A 21,908-nucleotide genomic window follows, 5' to 3' on the forward strand; every position below is an offset into this window, starting at 1 on the left:
ATCAAAACTTAAACAAATAAATCGCAGTTGTATATATATATATATATATATATATATATATATATATATATATATATATATAATGTATATATGTAATTATGTGTATATGAATATATAGGTTTATATGTATTTGTTTGTTTGTTTGTTTCGTTACTGTGTAGCCTAATTTAGTTTCGCAATTCAAAGGTTTAAACAAATCAAAACTTATGTCGTAAGCAGGTAAAACTGGTAGCTAAATCCTAAACGCACACAAACTCAAAATCCTGTTTCTCACATCTCAATTGTTTCTTGTGTTGTATTGTTGTTGTTGTTGTTGTTGTTGTTTATGTTTGCGGTTGCCTCTTTCTTTACAGTTTGTTTGTTGTGTTTCTTATCAATTGTTTAGCTTGCTTCTTCAAGGAATTTTTGTTTTTGTTATTGTTTTTAGCGCTGGCTAAATCATTTTTGTGCATATATCTGTTGCATGCTGCACGCTGCATGCCTGCCAGGCCTCTAAATCACAGTTACAACTATCTTTCGCTCACTTTCGCTTCGTTATCTTTGCTATCTCATCTCATCATTCACTTATTATCACGCACTCAAGCAGAACATTTTTGTAAATTGATTGTTTGGTTGGTTGTTTGTTGGTTAGTTGGTTGGTTACATCGTCGGGGGCTGGTGGGGTGGTTGTGGGTGGGGTATGGTTCAGGTGTGGGTGCTGTGGGTTTGGGTTTGGGTTTGGGCGAGGATGCGGGCTGTGGCTACATGCTAGTTATGCTTAAAATTCTAAACTTGATGGGCGGTTCGTTTCAGTTGTGCAACATATGGTCTACGATTTGCGCAGATCCTCGAGCCCGCCATTATGCAAACCGCCGCGCATATTTTCCAAGACTTTGTTCACAAAATCGGTGGAGCCGCCTGCAATGCGTATGCCAGCTATAAATACACAAAAAAAAAGAAGATGAACCTCCCAATAGCAATTAACAATTGGCAATTTGCAACTCACACAAAGCCGTTGAATAAATGCGTTGAATCTGCTGATCCGCCTCCTCGGTGGACTCGCCCTGACTCTTTGTGCGATGCTTCACGGCCAGCACCTGTTTCAGCTCCGAAATGCCATTGATTAGACGCTCTACAAACAGATATCAACAGATATAAACAATTACAGATTGAAACAGTTTGAGAACAACTTCGACTCACTGTGCTCAATTTCCAGGCCATAGAGCTTGATCTTGTTGGCCTCGTGCTGGGCCTTCTTCTTCAGGCGACAGGCGCGCGAGGCCAGCTTATTCTTCTCCTTGCGCGACTTGGGACGCACATTGAAGGGCAGCTCCGAGACGGGCGTCATGTCGTTAATGGTGCGGCTCAGCTTGTCCAGCTCCTTGCCAATGTTGTGCAGCTTACGAGCATTCGGTGTCAAATCGTTGCCATCCCCCTTGCGCGCTTTGCCACTGTGCTGTAGAGTTTTTGAATTCAATTGTTAGTCCAAATTTAGTTTAACTAAAGGAATATTTTGAGGTACCTTGTAGACTTTAATGCCGCGCACCGAGCAGGTGGGACTGAAGACGGGATCGGATACCTCGTTCAGGAAATGCGGATTCTCTAGCTTTGATTGGAAGACGAGTCGTTTGCCCTTGGGCCCCTTGGCCTGTACATTATACTGCCAGAAGAAGCGCTCCTTGCCCTTGCTGCTGCTCAGTTGATTCGGTGTCGAAGTGCGTGTCTCATCCTCATCACCAGAGCCTAAAACAGAGAGAGATAGATGGAACAGTTGAGAAGAATGGCTTTTATTAAGAATTAGGATTGATTGGACGCACCATTGTCACTGCTAAAGTCATCGTAGTTATCGCTATTTTCGCTGGACGCATCGTCCTCGTCGTCCTGGGAGAAATCGATGCCATCGGGCGATAGAACGCTGCCGGTGGACAGCGATGAGAAACTCTCGGCCTCGGCCAGCGAGCCGGTGGATAATAAATGCTGTCGCGGCTCACGTCGCATCCAAATGTGCTCCAGTCCCAAATGCGTTGGCGCCGACGACGACAGACGGGACAGCTGCGAGCTCTCCACGGAACCAGCCTGATAGCCAAACGATTTCCGCACACTGCCCGCCCCTCCACCAACTGTGGCCGTGATGACCACTTGATTGGAGCTGCCACTGCCGCTACCACTGCTGCTGCTGCTGGGATTTGTGGCGCTGCTGTTGCCGCTGGCGGCGCTGCCAAAGCCGCTGCTGCTGCCGCCCGGACTGAGTGCAGCCGACTGGCTGAGCAGCGAATGGCGTTCGGGTGGCGACGACATGACCATGCCCTTCTTGAGCAGCTCCTGCATGTTGCGCGACTTGACCAGCTGATATTGCGAGCGATTCGCATGCGGCGGCGGCGGCGGTGGAGTTAACGGCGACTGCGATGACTGACTGCCAGGCGAGAAGCTCGAGCTGAGCTGCGATGGTGGCTTCTGTGGTGTGCTATGGAACAGCTCATACGTATCCTGTTGTTGTCCTTGTTGTGACTGCTGCTGCTGCTGTTGCTGCTGCTGCTGCTGCTGTTGTTGCTGCTGCTGTTGTTGTTGTTGTGTGAGCAACGTTTGCAGCTGTTGTTGCTGCTGCTGTTGGTGCTGCTGGAGCAGCTCCAGGGGCAGCGAATCCTGCGTGTGTGACTGTGGCGATAGCAAAAAGTTGACATTCTGTGCGGGCAGCAGATCATCAATGGTCCCCATAACATCCAGAAAATCGCCACCATTCAGATCGGCCAATTCGTTGGCTTGGATTTCAGCTTTGTCATTGGGAAATATGTAATCGTCGTCGAGATTGAATGGCTCATTTTTGGTATGAACAATGGCGCAACTAATGTCGCTCCACATGGCATTCGAATTGGGCGTCATATCGTAGAGCAGCCCAGTGCCGTTGACCACCTCCTGGAGCAGCGATTGCTCCGACGGCACATTCAAGCTCAGACAGGAGCTCAGATCGGGCGTGAAATAGTTGCCGCTGCCCGAATTGCTGGCATTCGCATTATTCCCACTGCTGCTGTACAACGTGGAGCTCAGCGGCGAGGCGGCGCCCAAACTGACATCCTGCAACAGTGTCGGCGACAGCGAGGCAGCATCTAAAGCATCCAGACCAAAATCAGACAATTCGCCCAATTGCAACGGTTGTTGTTGCTGCTGCTGCTGTTGCTGTTGTTGCTGCTGCTGCTGCTGTTGCTGCTGCTGCTGTTGCAAGTGTTGGTGCTGTGCCATGCTGGGCAGACTGTTCAAATGATGCTGCTGGCGTGTTGGGGTTGGCGTCAATGTGGGCGTACTGCTTAGCTGATAGGGATGATGATGATGACTGTGATGATGGCTCTGATTGGGATTATTGCTGCGCGGTATACTAATTGCTGAGGTGCTCAGCATTACATTCGATGTGTAGCTGCTCGAAATGGCACTCGAATTGTTGTTGCTTGTGTTGTTAGTGCTGCTGTTGTTACTGTTGCTGTTGTTGCTGTTGTTACTGTTGCTGTTGTTGTAGACGCCCGTCTGTATGGTCAGTGTGGGCGTGGCCAGCGCATATAGCTCATATTTCAATGGATTGCTGCTGCTGTTTGAGCCGCTATCAAAGAATTCCGATGACATGGGATATACCTGATTCTCAGTCATGGCGATTAAATCAATGATGATGAATAAAAAAACTACTGAATATGAAACAACTTTAACTTCCTTCAGTTATTGTTATTGTTTCTACTGTTGTTGGTGTTGTTGTTGATGTTGTTGGTGTTGTGCGCCTGGCGCGCATGCGCTGCGCTGCGACTGCGCTGTTGTTTTACTGTAGCTGCAATGAGGGAAAGAGAAAAATATGTATGGCTTTAGAGTGGGTTGATTTAATTAAGCATAAATAGTAGTATTTAACGGCATATTTTAATGGCTAAATGGCTAGAAGCAACTCGTCAAGGCCTGCCAGTCGCAAGCACAACATTTACAACATCAGCATTCAGCATCGAGTTGAAATTGGAAATCTCAAATTAATAGACTGATCTTTAAGCAACTAACTATTCAACTATAATCTTTAACCGAAGCATACAAATTATGAATTTTAATGTGCATAATGAATTATGTATGCATATAAAACTCTAATGTTTATGTGGCAGCATAACGTTAACTTTTATCGATAACGATAAATAATAATATTTTACTATTAAGAGAAGAAATATTTAAACATTTTATCTAATAACATTGATTGCTTGTTCACATAGATGCACATTTAATATGAAAATAGGCTCCTTTACATTTATCGATATATACATTTTTATAATCGATAGTCATACTCAATAGAAATAATTGCTAGAATATTTTCTAAATTATTATCATTCTAATTATTATACACATTTAATACGTAAATAGGCTGCTCTAAATTTATCGATAGTTTTTATCATCGATAGTCATACTCATACATCATTGCGGGAGTCTTTTCTAAATTGTCATGATTATATCGATAATTTGAGTTTTATTTTCATAGTCGATAGTCTACTAGCTATCGATAATTGCAGCTTTCTTTGCATGATCGATAGTCATAACAAATACCGATCATTTCAGCTCAAGCAATTTTCCTCAAATAAATTCTAAAACTTGTTTTTGTTAACGATATTATTAATTATCGGAAACAGAAATACGGAATACAAACAAAGTAATCTTTTAAATGCAAATCTGAATTGCCGTTTTCAGTTTTAGAAAATCTTAAATAACTATTCCACTGTCGATATATGCATGAATAGATATCGTAATTTTGTATGCTAATTCCATTTGCAGTTGCAGTTGTAATTTAAGCCCGTGCCGGAACCGTACTGTAAAACAATTATACATACATGTATGTATATATAAATGTGTATAAGTCAAGACTGGGCGCTGTCGAATATGATTGATTGTGGCAGCTGAGAGAGAACTTGAAGAATGGAACCAAATTTGAGCTGCGGTACTAAATGTTTTATTGATTCTGGCAGACACATGTGTAGTCATCAAGTATACTTCTTATTTATGCGTTGACTTTTTAGGAACTATGTTTTATGCATAATAAAAATAAATAAAAAAAAAAAAAACATTTCTGTCACAGCAGAACTATAAAAGATAATCGCAAACTGGATGGCGTAGAAATTCGAATGGTCAGTAGTCGGAGCAAATGTTTTGCAATAATACTATTCAGCTGTCTGTTGTTGACTTTTGTTATTGTTATTGTTCTCATCGTTGTTGTTGTTATTTTAGTGCTTATCGTTGTTTTCGCCAGTGCTGAGTGACTTCTACTTCAGAATTCTTCCACACCACACTTTTCGCAATTTTGTTTTGCGCAAAAAGTAGACCCAAAATAGAAAGAGAACGAAATTTGAAAACAACAGGAACACGACAAGAAATAACAAGTCAAAAGAAATAGGGAACAAAATAAAAAAACTATGCAGCAATGAGTAAACCGCTTGTTTTTGATTTCTTATTGTTGTTGTTGCACATTTCACTGGCCAGGTGACTCTACAATTTGTTATTCTTGTTTTTTTTCTGTTGCTGTAGATTATAAATATTAATTAGTTTGTTTACAAAGAAAACCCGAAATTTCTGCTTGATTTTAATGGTCATAAATTTAAATGGAAAAATGCATCTAGTATCTGGATTATATATTTCTGTGCGGCGCATTACGTTCAAGCAATGGGCAAATAAATTTGCCGCAAGTCGAGTACCAAAATCAATGAACATTTTTTTTTTTAAAGCAAAACATATAAATATACTATAATTTATCAAATCGATACAAGCGAGCAGCATGTTTTCTTTCATAATCTAAAAATAAATGTTTGATCAATTGACAAAAATCACCTTAAACATATTCCATGAGTTGATTTGAATTAATTGAAATCAATCACGTCTTTAATCGATAAGGTTATCGATATTTATTTGCACGTGTTCAATTAACATGGTAATCAGATGAAAAACTTGTGGGAAGAGAAGGGGGAGAGGAGAAGTAGACTATATACACATGTAGACCTTGGAACTATGAAACACAGAAGCCAAAGCCCACCCAGGCAAGCTTATCTATAAACATGTATATTCTCTGTCATTTTGGGTGATAACTCGATATTTTTACAGCTGATAGCTGAAGCGCTTACAGCACATAGTGGAATGGACGTTACTTCCCATTCGCCAAGGTCAGACGAGAACACACACACACTCGCACACACACACACAAGCCACATTGTATAGCATCTAACGCGGCACTTAAGCAACAATTCTACTTTAGCTAAGTGATATGCTTGTTTCTCTGGTTTCTTTACACATTATTCCTACGCCCGAACCCGTCTCTCTCCAACAACCCCACTTGCCCCGCACTCCGCTTCGTTGCCATTTAAATTGTTTAATATTCGTCAAAGGTTGCCGAACGCGTCGAAGGCCAAACAAATTTTTTTATAAATGTTTTTTTTTTTTGTATTTCAAACCGAAAGCGCCCTCTATGAACAAATGTAAGAAGAAGCATACATAATATGTATATAAGTAAATATATATGTGTATATAAATAGGAAACATACGGCGGGCGCTTATATACTAACGCCAAGAATGGGGGAATAGAGAAACGAGAATACGAATAGAATTTATTACAAATCTGCTGTCGAAGAATATAACAAAAAACCAACAGCAACAAAAAAATACTTAAAAACTTAAGTGGAATTATACCGAAAAACACTAGACAAGCAAACATTTTGATGCTGCAAGTGAAGGGGAGAAAGGGGACAGGAGCGAACACGAAATAAAGCTTTAAAAAAGAAGAGCATGTCTATATAATTATCAACAAAAAAACAAATTAAAAAAAAAAAACGAAAAAAGTTAATGAACGCGAAATGTTTGCAGAGGATGATGAGGCGGAGAAGGAAGAGAAAAAAATTGAAACGACAAAAAAGAACATATGATGCAAAACATATGATAAGAAAAAGCAGAAGAGATAGATACAAACAGGTTTTGTGCTCAAAATAAATCATATAAATAGAGCTACAGTAAAAACAATAATAATAATAACATTATGTGCACAAGATTGAATGTGTGTGTGTGTGTGTATCTCCAGGTTGTGTCTGGTGTAAGCAAAGCGGAATAGAATAAAAGACGCGTGGGATGCACGTGAAGAGCATTTGGACTTTGCTTGGTAGGGTTGAGGGAGGGGGGTGGACTTTAAGCACTAAAGCACGAAACTGGCTACAAGGCGTGACCAAGTCAAATGAAATATAAACAGCAGCAAATCACAAAAAAGCAGCTGCCCGTGACGTCATATTCAAATCAAATCCAAAAATACAAAACAATAATTAACATTTTAAATAACAAGAAGAAAAATGATTACAAATTTCGCTTGAAAAAAAATGTAAACACTGCAGACGGGCAGCAATTTCAACACACAATGAAATAATAAGCAATAATTATAAACAAAAGCAATAATATGTACGTGGAAAACAGTTAGACCAGCCACGCTATCAACAAATTAAGGGAGAGCAAAAGAAAGGGCGAAGAGTGGCGTGCAGAGAGAGAGAGAGAGAGCAAATGAGCACAGTTATTAACCAAACTCAAGGTCAAAACTGTTTATTTTTTATATTTTGTTTTGAATTTATAATTTATCGCAGTGTTGCCTTTGTTTTACACACACATACTGACACACATACACATACACAACGACAACAAAGAGTTGTAAACAAAACTAGGTGTCTGTAAAAAGCTTTCGAGAGCGTGAGCTGCTTTAGTGTTCTCCCTCTCTCTGTCTCTCTCTCTCTCGCTGTTGTTGTCGCTCTGAGCAACATATGTTTTCTGACTGTTTGCTTTTGTCGCCATTTTCGTAGAAAAAATGCATGAGTGTGTCTGCTCGTGTGCGTGTGTGTAGTAAATAATCTAAAGCTTTTTGTCGTTTGGTTGGTGCTTTTTTTGTGTTGTGTGTAAATAAAATATAATTTACAATAACAAAAAGCCAGCAGGAAGCTTTTACATTTCACCAGAACTTATACTATATGCACACTCATACACATGGTAATATACGTATTTATTGTTTCTGTATACGTAATTGTGATGCCGTCGCTGATAATAACTTCCAAGTGTTGGAAGATACGGAAAAAAATATTGAGAGTATTAAATTGTCCTATATACTATATACTAACCAATGATTTTCTATTTTGTATTGGGCGAACAAGAAACCCCCTCCACTTTGTGCAAATCAAAACCCTGGCACGTTGCATAAATATAGACACGACGCTTTGCATTATCAGTTTTGTGTGTTAACGAGAGTAAAAAAAAGCTTAACAAAAAAAAAATGACAACACACAGAGAGAGGAAGGCGATCTATTGCATTCTCGCTCTCTTTCTGTGCTGGAAAGTTGCATTTGTGTCGGACTCGAACGTTGAACGCTTGCAACTTCCGTTGTGCATTATCAATGGGTCACTGACTAGTTCTAATTCATCACAGCACCCCGCCCCCCGCTTTAAAGCACTTGTTATATGCCCGTTTTGATTTGACAACACTGATCAACAACAACAACAGCAATATCATCAACACTGTCGTCGTCATCGCTGTCACATGTTCCGAATGCATGCAATTTGTTGTTTGCTTTTATCCTCATGCTCTCTCGCTCACTCTTTATATTCAATTTCTTTGTTTCAATTTTTGTGCAAGTCACCTTTGCTTAGTATTCTTGTTGCTTTTGGCTGAACTGAACTGCGTTAAATTTAGGCACACGCAATGTAGACGACTCTCTTTCTTTCTATCTCTCTCTCACACACACATACACACCCACGCACACAGCCCACATACAAATTGATGTTGAGGTAGCCACAGTTACCACCAAGTGCAAGTTCCCTCCCAACCTTGCCCCACCACCGCTTCCACCATGCTTTAAGGCAAAATATCTACCTATTTTTAGTACGTGATTTTAGGGCGCCAATTTCATTGCTAAGAATAGCACAAAAATAGACAAGCGAATTGCGGAGGCGCCGATGTTTTTTTTTTTTGTATAGTTCCTCATATTAATTCATTAGAGTATGTATGACTTTTGCTAAGGGATTAACTTCAAAGGAGATGTGAGATGGGAGGGGGCATTAAGTGGCTGTCAAGTGATGATATAAGAGGTGTACCTGTTATTATATACCTATCCTACCTATTATACAAACAAATGACGCAAACTGTACAGGGGCCATGTAATGGTCAAAACCAATGGATTAAGCGATGTAAATTTAAATTGCTAACCTACCTACAAGTTGTGATATTATATTGGAAATGTGCTTAACATATGCGTTTATCGATCAGAACCAGCCAACAACTCAAACTATCATATCGAATTCAAGCCCGCTTTTGGTACACAAGTTATCGATAACGCCTATTGTGTCGCACTAACACTTGATTCGATTTACTTTTAATCAAAGCACATCATTAAATATACTTTAAATGCAATAGTTAACTAACAGCACATCCAAGTAAATATTAGCACAATAGTTAGCAGCATTTAAAGTCTAAAGTTGCCACTTGCTATATATATCTATATATATATATATACAGCTGTGGTCAAGATAATAACAGATGTTTTGGCAGGTGTTGAAGGATATTTTTGCAAAATATAGTTCAAATTAAAACTTATAAAAATTTGATTTAAGCACAAGCAATCAATACTGAAGATAAGTAAAAATTCAAAGTTGGCATAGCTACAATATTTATTACTAAAGAAAATTAAAATCATTAAATTTAATAATTTTTATATGTATTTTTATTAAATTATTATTGAAATGCAATAATAATAAAGATCTCTCAGCTTTCCCTGCGGCTAAATAATATTTCTAAAAACTAGATATAATTGGTGGTTACATTTTACTACGTGTAGTATTTGGAAAATAATTGTATTTTAAAACATTCTCAGCAGAATTGAATTGTTTCCTTATATTGAAGATTTTGCAGAGATCAGGATTTTATCACCATAAAATGAGTTATATTTTTATTAAATGCTTTGGTAAGAAGCATTTCTATTATTTTGACCACAACTGTATATAAAAAATACACACATCTCTCAGATACACTTAACTTGCTTGATTTAGTTTTCATACCAATCAATAAGTGCTAAGAAAAGGGAGCATATATATATATATATATATATATATATATATATATATATAAAGATATATGTACAGATAAATTGCTTGCCTGCTGTTTCGCTAATAGATAAATAATTAAAATCAATTTATATTGATTTAGAAACATATTTGTGCACAATACGCAAAAATTAGCACAAATCAGCTGAAATGTTAGGCAAATACAATACAATACAATACAAATACACTACACAACAGACCCCCGACCCTAAAAGCCAGTTCCAATATCATCAAATGGAGAAGACTATCGACTGGAAGCACTTGAAGAAATCGTGACTGGGCAAAGACTGCTTTTAACTCACACACACACAGAAAACAGCGCAATGCATTTAAGTGTAGATGTGTATGTATTCATATAGACTGCATTTAGACATCCAATTTGAACGGATACATGCTGGAACACGTGAGTTGCGTCCCTATCAGCTATCAGCAAAGAGGCGTCTAGTTTCTCAGCTGCTCCAAGCTGTCGTCGTCGTCGTCGCTTATCAGCGTCTAGCCGCGTGCCAGTGACTGGTCTATTAGCTGTTGCCTGCTGATAAGCTGCCTCAACTTCACAATATTGGGTCAAGCACATTGCAAATTTGCTGGTAATGAACGGCATTGTCATAAGCCACCAACCATAACCATTGCAAACATAAAAAAAAAACTGAATTTCAATTAACCTGCGTTGCCTCCCCTTCATCCAACCCATTGCAGGAAAGACTGTGTGACGCTATTTTTGTGGCATATTCTTAGATAGTTGCCGATTAGCAAATAAATAAAAATATAACTTGCTAACGGGTTTTTTTTTTGTTAACTTTCAAAGTGAGATTTTGGAGATAGCGTTCGATTGCAGCAAAATGTAAACACAGCTATATATTTTGTATACACCAAACAAAGGGTTTGTGGATAGTGCTATCAACGACGATAAGCTAGAACAACTGTAAGTATCGCACTCTTATCTGGCGAGGATGATAGTGTTTATCTTAACTTAGTCAGCTTAACACAGCCTCTTCTAACAAAACAGCTGGCAACTCTGATAAGCTGGCCACGTCTACGGGGCAAAAACAATTTACCCAAAATATCGAATCAACTTTTTTAGATAGCTATTTGTCTTCTAGTGTGACAAACGAGAACGAAAACAAAGAAAAAAAAAAACAGAAGTCAATCGCTAAATTATTTTCTAGGAATTCTTAAAAGGGTTTGGTTTTCGGTTTGACTAGATTAAGATAAAAACAAATAACGAAAGAAAAAAATAAGCGAAAGCTGATGTGAGTCAGTGGAACAATAATGATATATATATTGATTCTATATACATATATGCTTTATTTGGAACATATTAATACTTTTTACGAAATTTCAAAGAAAAGCAAACAAGTTTGTTTAATGGCCGCATCCGCAAAACAGAGCAGAGCAGTACAGAGAGCCCAGAGAACATCGCGGCCAGCCAGCAACAACAAAGAAAGTTGAAGGCCGGCAAAGCAATGACCGTATATAGAATATATATGTATATCTATATATACATATATAACATACATTTCTATATACAGAGTAGAGTACTCATATAGAAATTTGTGAATCAAATCGGCCGATCAACACTTTTTATTAAACTATGCACTCTCAACTCTCGGAAATTAAAGCAAGATATCGAGAAATGATGCAATAACTGAGAGAAATACAATCAGCATTTTGATTTGCAGCAATCGGTATTCAAAAAAAAAATAAAATAAATAAAAAAAAATAAGAAGAGTATTGTGGGATCATTGATCATCGAGCAAACGAGAACTAGGACTTTCGTGACACGAAGAGCTAGAGACTTGACAAGACGTGTCAAACATTGTCATTATATATTCCTAAATACATTAAAAAAATAAAAATATTTTTAAACATCTTCTTTCGATGGATAATACGTTTCAATGCACGACAAACATACATAGAGATATCTTTTCATTTGTTATTATTTTTAATTTTTTTCGCGGCTTGCACATTTGATAATTCTCAGAATTAATTAATGATTAAAAAGCTTAAAGGAATGTCGTTTTCAACTAATGCTCAAGTCAAATGGACAAAACGATTGAACAAAGTTCCTTTAGTTCATATATTGGGCATGTATATGGTAGAGTGACAAAAGAGCAATGATTCTTATGCTTAACAATACCGTATGATATATAATATCTTGAAGTCTTAAAGGTAATTAATGATTAAACTGCTAAATGAAGGTGGTTTTTTATGAACATGAACCGATTGAACAAAGTTCATCATTTATCGCTTATACGATAGAATGACAAAAGAGTAAGGACAATTTTTACTGAACGATAACTTCTTAAAGTAATACAAATGCCGCGAGTTAATATTATGTATATATATTTTAATATAGTATAGTTTATAGTATTATACAATACGTTAGAGCCGTAAGTTCAAGTGGAATTGCAAACCAGCATTGCGAAAATTTCGTTGTTTTAAGCATCTTGTGTAATAAATTTATCAGTCGCAAAGTCAACAGCTGATTAAGTTGCTAACATTTAATTGTGGCAATGTATATCTGCTGTGCTTTTGGCTGCCTGCCCCATCATAGGCGGCCCTTATCGTGCGCTCAACTGTTGACTCATTGCCTTGGCAATAGCTTTTGATATAGCTACTGATATATATGAATATATATATATATGTATGTTTATTTATGAGAAAAAAACGAGTACGATTGCTTTAAGGTGATATGGCAAAAACTCAATACACACTGACTATGGTCGTCAGTCGCGCTGCTGCCTAAGTCAAGTCAATTAAGTCAAACAGCGGCTACTCAGACAGCTGGCTACCCAGTCGTATACGTAATAAAGCGGCGCCTAAACTAAACGAGGCGTACAAAGGAGAATATTGCTATCTGGGTTGGTGTTTAGACTTTGCTCTCTGAAAAAGACGACAAAACTCAAACCAAAACTGTCTGTCCATATGTATATATATATCTATCTATGCGAAGGGGAAGAGTTGGGCTTTAGCCGGAGCAGGAAGGGGGGCTGCTATTGCTACTATTGGTATTTGCCCAACATATGGCCGGTTTTAGGCATTCAACTCGATTGTCTTTCGTGTGTGTGTGTGTTTTGAGTGTATGATGATAGTGTGTTTGCATGTGTATGCTTTTTTCTATCTCTCTCTCTCTCTCTTACACACACTCTCACCCTCTCTCTCTCTCTCTATCTATCTGTCTTCCAGCTGTGGCGAGTCAACAGTTTTTCAGCCTTGAATTTTCGCGCACTGACACTGAACTCTTTGAACAAAACGCGTTCAAATTCGAAATTCAAATTGAAATCAATTTCAAATTTAATTTAATTTTGATTTCGGTAGCTTCTTCTTTTTGTTATACCCCTTAAAAGGTTGAACAAAAATGTATCTTATAATACGAACCTCATGAACATATATAGTCTTCATTTTTGATACTTTTTTTCGATCATCTTCTTTCTGGAACTTGTACAAGCAACGCAAAACAAGATATCCATTATTGGCACAAAATACAGGGAATCTTCTAGTCAAATATGTTGTTTTGTTTTGTTTTTATTTGTTTGTATTTTTGCTACAAATTTGGTATTGTTATTAACTTTTGATTATATGCACAAATGGGCAATATATATACGAGTATATATGTGATGATCGCAAAAACTCCTTCAGTCTTTATAAATATGTAAAATGCATATAGTATTCGAACAATCGTATAATCGAAAGATTTTAAAACATTATTCTCTTCTATTTTTTTGCTGGTTTAGCCAGCCAGTGTGTATATTATATTTATTATTATTTTTAATTGAGCGCTCAGATTACACTGGATTACAGGGAAAAGGGCGGAAAGGGGGGGGGTGATGGGAAGTGGGGGGTTGGGGTACAGGAAATGCTCAAGTTCTGAGCTCAATTTTATGGCCTAAACATAAACAAATGTGGTCATATTTATGGCTCTCTCTGCTCCGAGCTCTGTTTTGTTGCAAGGTCTCGCATTACACGATTTCGATTTCAGATCTCAGCTTTGAGAACTTACTATATGTGTGTGAATGTGTGTGTGTGTGTCTGTGTGTTAAGTTTCTGGGATGAGTTGACATTTTAATTGGCCTGGGCACATAAATAACTCGTGTGTGACAGCTCTTAGAATTTGAAAATGAAATAGGGACCAAATTTTCGAAATTGGCCATTAAAATAAGATCTATGAGCCTACTAGATTTCTAAAGTTTGTTATAGCTGATGACAGGCTTGAAATTCTTCTTCTCTTTTGCTGTCGAACACTTAAAGTTTGTTGTAGCTCAAGTCAGGCTTCAAATTCATTTTCTTCTCAGTTTTTAGCAGCGGATCTTGTTTAACTTTCTATCTCGTTTATAAAAGAAGCACATCAAAAATTGGACTACGAGCTGGCCCCAAATTTTTCTTTTGATGCCCCAAATATTCACAAAGCCTATAATTAAAATTTGACTTTAGGACTGTTGCTTTAGTAACATTTATGTATTTCATTTTGGTTTCTTTTGTAGTTATACAAAATTATTTATACACCTATATATATATATATATATATATGTATATCTATACGATTGCTGCAATACCAACCTTATAATATAGCACCGTGTGTGTTGTATTAAAATTATATATACTATATAAGTATACACGATTCCAGCTGTGGGGACTTTGGATAGTGTAGGTAAACGTCTCTCTTTTTTTTTGCGTTCGTTTTGACTTCCGCGATGAAATGTATTTAAAATTTGTTAAACAATTTGCTCGTAATGTTTATACAAACATTTCTCGGTCTATTGTATATTTTCTTCCATTAATTGATTGATATGCATGGTCACACGGAGTGAGGGGGAAGGCGGTGGCTTTTTATATGTAAATTGTTGTATATTTCATTGTTGTTGTTGGTCACGCTTTTTGTTGGTTGGATTTCGTTTAAACTGGGTCACACATGTGGCGATTAAAACAGAAATATTATATGTATTTGTATAGTTATATATGTATATATTTATAACACAAGAACTATGCACAATTTGATAAGTAAAATTAAAATATTTATTCACTCGCGGCAAATCTTATCAGCTTGTCGCCAGAAGAAAAACATAAGCATTGAAGAATTGTTATATTTTAGACCGCCAGCACAATTGTACATATATATTTTATACATATATATAATATATAATATATATATATATATATATATATATATATATATATATATATGTTTTATATATTTCAAGGGGAAACTGTCGTTGTATTTGTTGACGTAAGACTTGAAGTTTGACAATTGAAAAGTGTAGTTTTATTTGTGGGCAACACTGACACTTGGATGGCACACGTTAAGTTTGAATATATCGTAAATATTGCGTTAGAATTATGGCAAAAATTTACAACAACTGAAAAGCTTTATTGGAACGGGGGTGTTGGGAGGGTGCACTTGTGCTGCCGTTTTATTGTTGCTGTCAATTTTGCGGTGATTTCGACCGAGCAGCTGAGCGCGTTGCGGACAACTGATCAAAGCATGAGCCGAGAAGTAGTCGTGAGTAAGACAAAGCTCGCTCTGCATGCGCACGAGGGCCTCTATATGTGTGAGTGTTGATATAATGGGCAGGGTGTGCGAGCGGGCAGGCAGACGCCTGGCGTCGACAGCGTCGTAAGAATTTTTGTAGTCAAATTCCAGCACTCTTGAAATTTGACTTTATTTTTAATGTTGTTGCTTTATTTATTTATGCAAATCTGCTTAGCATTTTTTGGTGCTTTTTATGATTGAGTGTAGCTGCTTGTTGTTATTGCTCTTGTTGCCGTCTTGAAACTAGTTCGTTGTCTAAGCGAGTTTGTTCAAATAAATGCCTGGAAGCTGAGTTAATTTAAGCTTAAACTCGTATGCCAGGAGAGCGTTTTGTTGGCGATTATTTGAAAACTCGCGCGCGATTTTGTTGACACGTTTTAATTGCACGCTAATTGAATTATGAAAATACAACAACTACTGTTAATGCAATATATTATTTGATTTATATATGTATGTACATTCAGAATATATATTTTGACGTGCATTGACGTTATTCGTTCATTTTTATTTATTCTATCAGCGCTTATTTTATTTTCGCTATGTACAAAACAACAAATAAAAATCGTATTTGCAGTTTTATTTTGATTATCGCACTCTACACACACATACACTAATGCACAAATCGAATTGGTTTTGTTGCGTTCCGTGTCCACGCTTGTCAAACGTTCTTGACCGATTGATAAAGTTTTTGAAAAGCTCAGCGACAAAAACACGCCAAGCACAGCAGAGCAAAGCGAAAGCTCGCGAACGTTCGTTGATTTTGTTTTGATTGTTCAGCTGTGTGCAGTGCAGGCGAGCGAGGGAAAGAAAGAGAATGAAAGAGAGAGAGAGAGAGTGCGTGTGTACTCATGTCGCTCACCCACACAATTACATAAAGCCAGCAGCAGTTGAGCGTCGTTTTTGTCTCTTCGTCTGTTGCTTCTTTCACTTCCAATTTTCCAATTCTGTTCTTAAATGCCGGTGCCGGGGAAGAGACGGCGACACCGACAGCGCAGCTGCGCTGCGGTACAGTCTGTTGCGTTTGTTGTTGTTTTGGTTTCTTATTTTATTTTTTTGCTGCTCGGCTTTGGCATTTGTTGTTGCTCGCTTTGCTTTGGCGGTTTATGTTATTTTTTTCCCCATTTGATTAATAAATAAATTCATTTACAAAGCTTCCGCTCGCACTCTTTTTCTCTATTTGTCTTTCTCTGCGCTAGCGCTGCCGCTGTCGCTGCCTCTGCCCACTCGTTTTTGACGTCACTTTTGTTGTTTACTTCGCCTTCGACCAGACGCCTTGTTTTCATTTTCTTGCGCGCATTGTTATTGCGACCGCTTTTTTTTTTTATTTTTTTTTAATGCAAACTTTTTGTTATGAAATTGTCTGGCGCTTTGATTTGTGTTTTGATTTTCGCAAAAATCAACTAGTTGAGCATTGAATTAATACTATAATATCGCACCGCAAGTTATTTTTTGTTATTTATTTGGGGGAACGAAATAAACAAAATAAAAGCGTTGCAAGCGGGAATTGCCCGCGCTTAAAGAACCGTTGATTGCGCTAGGTTTTTTTTTTTTTGTTGACGTTGCGTTTTCAATTCTGTATTGGTTGGTTTATGGCAACAAAAAAATTATAATAATATCAACGGGAATGTTTTTATGTGTTTCTTGTATAATGAATCGAATATCAGTTCAGTTTGAGTTTTACTTTCGGTTTTAGTTTCTCTGTTTCGTTTTGATGGCTGATGCAATATTTCATATATAAAATGTAATGCAAAATTCAAAAATAATTCATTAATTTAGTTGTTTCTACATAGATTACGTGAATAAACAGATGCGAAAATAAGTAGGGAAACCTAAGCTAAAGTAAAATATAATTGGTTAATTTTATAGAATAATTCTAGAATAAACAGTTGCCAGATAATTTATTAATTTAGTTACTCTTCCAGAAGAATACTAAAATAAACAGATGCGAAAATAACTATGGAAACCTAAACTAAATTAAAAATAGAAGAATATTAAAATGCCAACTTTTTTAACAAGAGCACTAAGCTCGAAGAAAAAAAATTATAAATTTATATACATATATGGCTTTTAATTTATGAATGCAATTGAAAACAAAATCCCATTTCTTATCTATCATTATCTGTAGCTGAGTAATTGAGAATGTGGCTGAAGACACAAAAGCCAATAAAAATAAATGAATTTAAAGTGTGGAACACTTGCCACATGCCGCTTAGGGTTTAATTTTGATGCTCGAAACCATATGCCCCAAACTTCATCATCAGTAATGATGGTAAATCGAATTGACGCACGGAAAATTTCGCAGTGGAGCGAGCCACTGAAGAGAAATCACGACCGTGTCCTTGAATGGGAAAATTGCGATACAGCAAAACATAAGAAAGAAAAAAAACAAAAACAAGGATAACACGACACTCGGCTCGTAAATGAAGTAAATATGCTCGGTAAGCGAGGCGTCGTCGCCGTCGCTCATCACTGTGGCATTTATTCCAGGATACACACACACACACACACAGATAAGCACAAATGCCAAGGATGCCAGACCGCACACACAAACACGTAATAGACAACAGCACGCAACGGACACACGCCCACTTCAAGTATCTAAAACGGTAAACGATTGTCAAGGACATGGGCGCCGGCATCTTACAAGTATTTACTAAAAACAGCAACAACAGCAGCGACAGCAGCAGGCAGACGCCTACGTCGCAACATTCTCGTAGCGTGGGCTTCACAGCTACTGACAAGCACCGGTATATTTATTTTTTTTTCTTTTCATTCTCCTAGCTGCTTCCCACTTATCATCCATCCAGCCATCCAGCCATCCATCCATCCATCCATCCATCCACTCGTCACTTTCACTTTCCCTTCGTGGTGTGTCGGCTTCGGTGTCGGCGTCGGGTTCACGTCAGCCCGACGCGTCGGGACCTTGAATTTGTGTGTGGGCGACGCCCAGTGTTGTCACCCCCACAAAAAAAAAAAAAACCAAAAAACAAAAAAAAAAAATAAAAGCGAAAAACAACGAAAAAACGAAAAACAAAAACTACCCATAAGCTGCCGTTGGGCGTTGCTATTGGAGCCACTTGCGTATTCTTTATGCTGTCGAGCGCGTTCTTTTTAATTAAATGCAAAGCATTTGACAACCCACAGCATAAATATGTTTTAATTAACAAATGTTTCACAAAACCCTTTAAAGGACAGCGGAGTGAACGTGTTTTCTTAATTAGTTTTAACTCATTTCTAAGAAAAGTTTGTTTCTCACAAGAATTGGTTTTTAATTGAAAAGTTTCCAATTTGTAATTCTTATGTCAAATATATTTATTTAATGTAGACATTTACTTTATTATTCTAACCACTTAATTCAAGGGTTATTTAGTATTGAAAATAAGTACTGTCGACGCAGAGTTCAATTTGTTTTTGTTATGAATGTGCAGAAGCACAACAAAAATGCGACTGTAGACTGCCAACGACGTCAAGGACATGGAATGGTGGTTGGGACCAGGGGGCTGAGTTGGCCATTTGGGGGTTGTGCTGAGCGTGGGCTTCATTATGCAAGAGCATGTCAGAGAGAGAAAAAGCGAGAGCGAGAGAGAGAGCGAGAGCGAGAGAGAGAGCGAGAGCGAGAGAGAGAGCGGTGTCCGTCCAACATTTGCTTAAGGATGTCTAATAAAATTCTGCGTCGTCATTTTTCAACAACATGGCAGCCAAAATCTCAACAACAACCCCCACGCACCAACCCCCCACACCCATCCCCCACTGTTGGTAAAGGGGAGCCAGCCGGCAAATTGTGTAGACCAAAAACATTCGATGTAGATACATACATATGATATTATATACGTATATATATATAGTATATGCTGCCTCCTGGACGGGCACACGCAGACATTGTTGGCGTTGTTGTGACGCGTATCGATTTGTTTATGTTTATTAAATGAAAATTCGCGAAAAAATAAAAATAGGGGAGCGCTTCGGAATGAGTACCACGAAGAGGGTGCCAAACAACAATGGAAATGTTCACACTCTATTTGCAAATTTGGCAGTATTCGGATTTGGCAGAGAGGCAATGAAAGTAGGATACGTCTCTCGGAAAAGTTAATATTTGAAATACGTGCCTTGACTTTTAATGGCAGGGAAAGTCACTGAAAGCCTTTCTAGGTAACATAGTTTAGGGGGAATAGTTTTAAGTAAATACAAAATGTATAAGAAACCAAAAAGAAGAGCTAACTTAGTTACTAACTAATATTAATTGTAAGTTCAACTACGGACATCTAAATTTTAATCTGGATCTGGTGTTTATATTTTTCTTGTACGTTTTAAACCAATTTTATTCTGCATAAATCCAGGTTTGACATGTTTGCATTGGAGCTAAAGGATAAAGCTTATATCGGCCTGGCTAATGCTGACAACGAATATATATGCCTTATCCTCTTCAAAGCGTTATAAACTTTACGATCAAATCATACTACGCACTAGATGTGTATAATTATAAAGATTGATTATAGGAATATTCTACACAACATTTCTATTCAAATTAATATTTGCATAGCAAAAACCAACCTTGAATTTTTAGAAATTATTTTTTTTTACATTTTTTATAATATTTACTTGTGTTGTAGATTTTTCAAAGTATATAAATATAAATATATGTAACTTATAATATATTTGCAATATTATCTCTTCAGTCTTGAGAAACTATAACTTCAGAAACTATAAACTTTGAGCTGACGTTAAAATATAGAATACATAACAAGTTGGCATAACTAACTTCATAATTTGATTACTAGCTGTGATGGCTTTCTAACGTGTGAATCACACATTTTATTATTAAAGACCAGCTAGCGTTTTATCATATATCTTTAAATAACTTTCAAGTAGAAAAGTTCGCACAAACTCACATGCACTTTGCATGTGATTAAACCATTCAGCACAGTTTGCCCAAATAAACGAAATATAATGGTTAAATATATACATATATATATATATATAAACATATATACATATATATAATATATATATATTTTCCCCTATTTTGTTTTTTCTGCTGATTCGTGCGCTTAACGTTCATTGGCCCCTTTGGCAGTGCTGCACACACAAATTATATATTTGGCACTCTGATAAAAAAAAAAACAAACACAAAAACAACAACAACAACAACAACACAATTCAATAATATTTTCAACAACTAAGCGTTTTTCAACATAGTATAGACCAAAAATGTAGACGTAGTGCTGAGAGCCATTGACTTTTCCACAGCACTTAAGTCAAGTTCAGGGCCAGTTTGGGTCTACTGTGTTTTGTTGCTGCTTTTTGCTTCGCAGATGCTTTATCAACGCTGACAACTCTCCACAACTATGCTCATTAGCGGCTCATTACGGGCTAAGTTATTATTTATGCATACATAGTAGTTGTATGTATATATATTTAGGCATATTATCGGTAGAATATGGCACGTCACAGCGATAAATATTTTTAGCTTCTTTTAAAAGCTTAAATTTGAATCATTCAAGGAAATTTCAAATGTGCTCGAGTACTCGAGAGAACAAGCAGAAATTCAACAGAAAATGTGGGCGTTTTTAGTGACAATTTGGCAGCGAATTGTCGCATTGCTATTTTTATATATGGAGCAGCGCAAATGTTGCAAGTTAAGTGGAAAATTGCATTAGTAACATTTAATTTGTGTGCGGGAGGTCAAGCATAATAAATAAAATGATATGTAATTCTTTAATACATATCACACATCTATATTATTTAATTTGGGTTTTCAATAAATAATATTTCAAAATTACAAAAGTTGCTTTATTGTTTGTTTATTTATTTATTTTTTTTTTTTTGCGGATTATTATCAAGATAAGAATGCGTACAGATAAGACTAAAATAACTTGTCGTTTAAAATATGATATTTGCCATATGAAATAAAGACTCACCTTTCGAGTAACAGCTACCAGAAATAACATCATTTTTATGTAGTTTCCCTGAGTTGAACACGTATAAATGTAGTTTGTTGTCTGAAAGCAAACAAGAGAATAACAAGAAATAAAGTTTAGCATGTGAAATGTGTAAAATATGAAATGAAAAATACATTTTATAGACGCTGGAAAAAAGAAATAAGGAAAATTATTATTTATACCCGGACAGTACAAAAGATGCAATAGATGGCCATATAATGCTTGTATATAGTCTAAATTTAAATATATAGATGCATATTGGAGATAGGTACGAGTATGCAGAAGTCGGATCTTAATTAATAGCATATTTTAATTGTACATATGCAAGTGAGATATGTATATACGCTAAC

The 21,908-nt window shown here is 37.0% G+C and overlaps 1 protein-coding gene across 2 annotated transcripts in view; it reads right to left on the reverse strand.

The window, feature by feature from the left end:
- Positions 1-98: 98 nt before the first annotated feature.
- LOC6564011 (protein CREBRF homolog) overlaps positions 99-21,908 on the reverse strand; it is a 28,294-nt gene continuing 6,484 nt past the window's right edge. The window contains exons 1-7 of one of the 2 annotated variants that reach the window (XM_032737078.2): positions 16,229-16,260; positions 14,650-14,990; positions 1,797-3,787; positions 1,502-1,722; positions 1,180-1,435; positions 986-1,111; positions 99-915 (exon numbers count right to left, since the gene is read on the reverse strand). In XM_032737078.2, coding sequence (XP_032592969.1) covers positions 809-915; positions 986-1,111; positions 1,180-1,435; positions 1,502-1,722; positions 1,797-3,615 — 2,529 coding nt within the window. In that variant the 5' untranslated portion in view covers positions 3,616-3,787; positions 14,650-14,990; positions 16,229-16,260 and the 3' untranslated portion in view covers positions 99-808. Of the gene's footprint in view, positions 916-985; positions 1,112-1,179; positions 1,436-1,501; positions 1,723-1,796; positions 3,788-14,649; positions 14,991-16,228; positions 16,261-21,537; positions 21,619-21,908 lie in introns of those variants that run through there. The other variant, XM_032737079.2, reaches the window with a different exon arrangement.

Source organism: Drosophila grimshawi, unplaced genomic scaffold (assembly GCF_018153295.1).
Source record: "Drosophila grimshawi isolate 15287-2541.00 unplaced genomic scaffold, ASM1815329v1 contig_311, whole genome shotgun sequence".
Lineage (NCBI taxonomy): Eukaryota > Metazoa > Arthropoda > Insecta > Diptera > Drosophilidae > Drosophila > Drosophila grimshawi.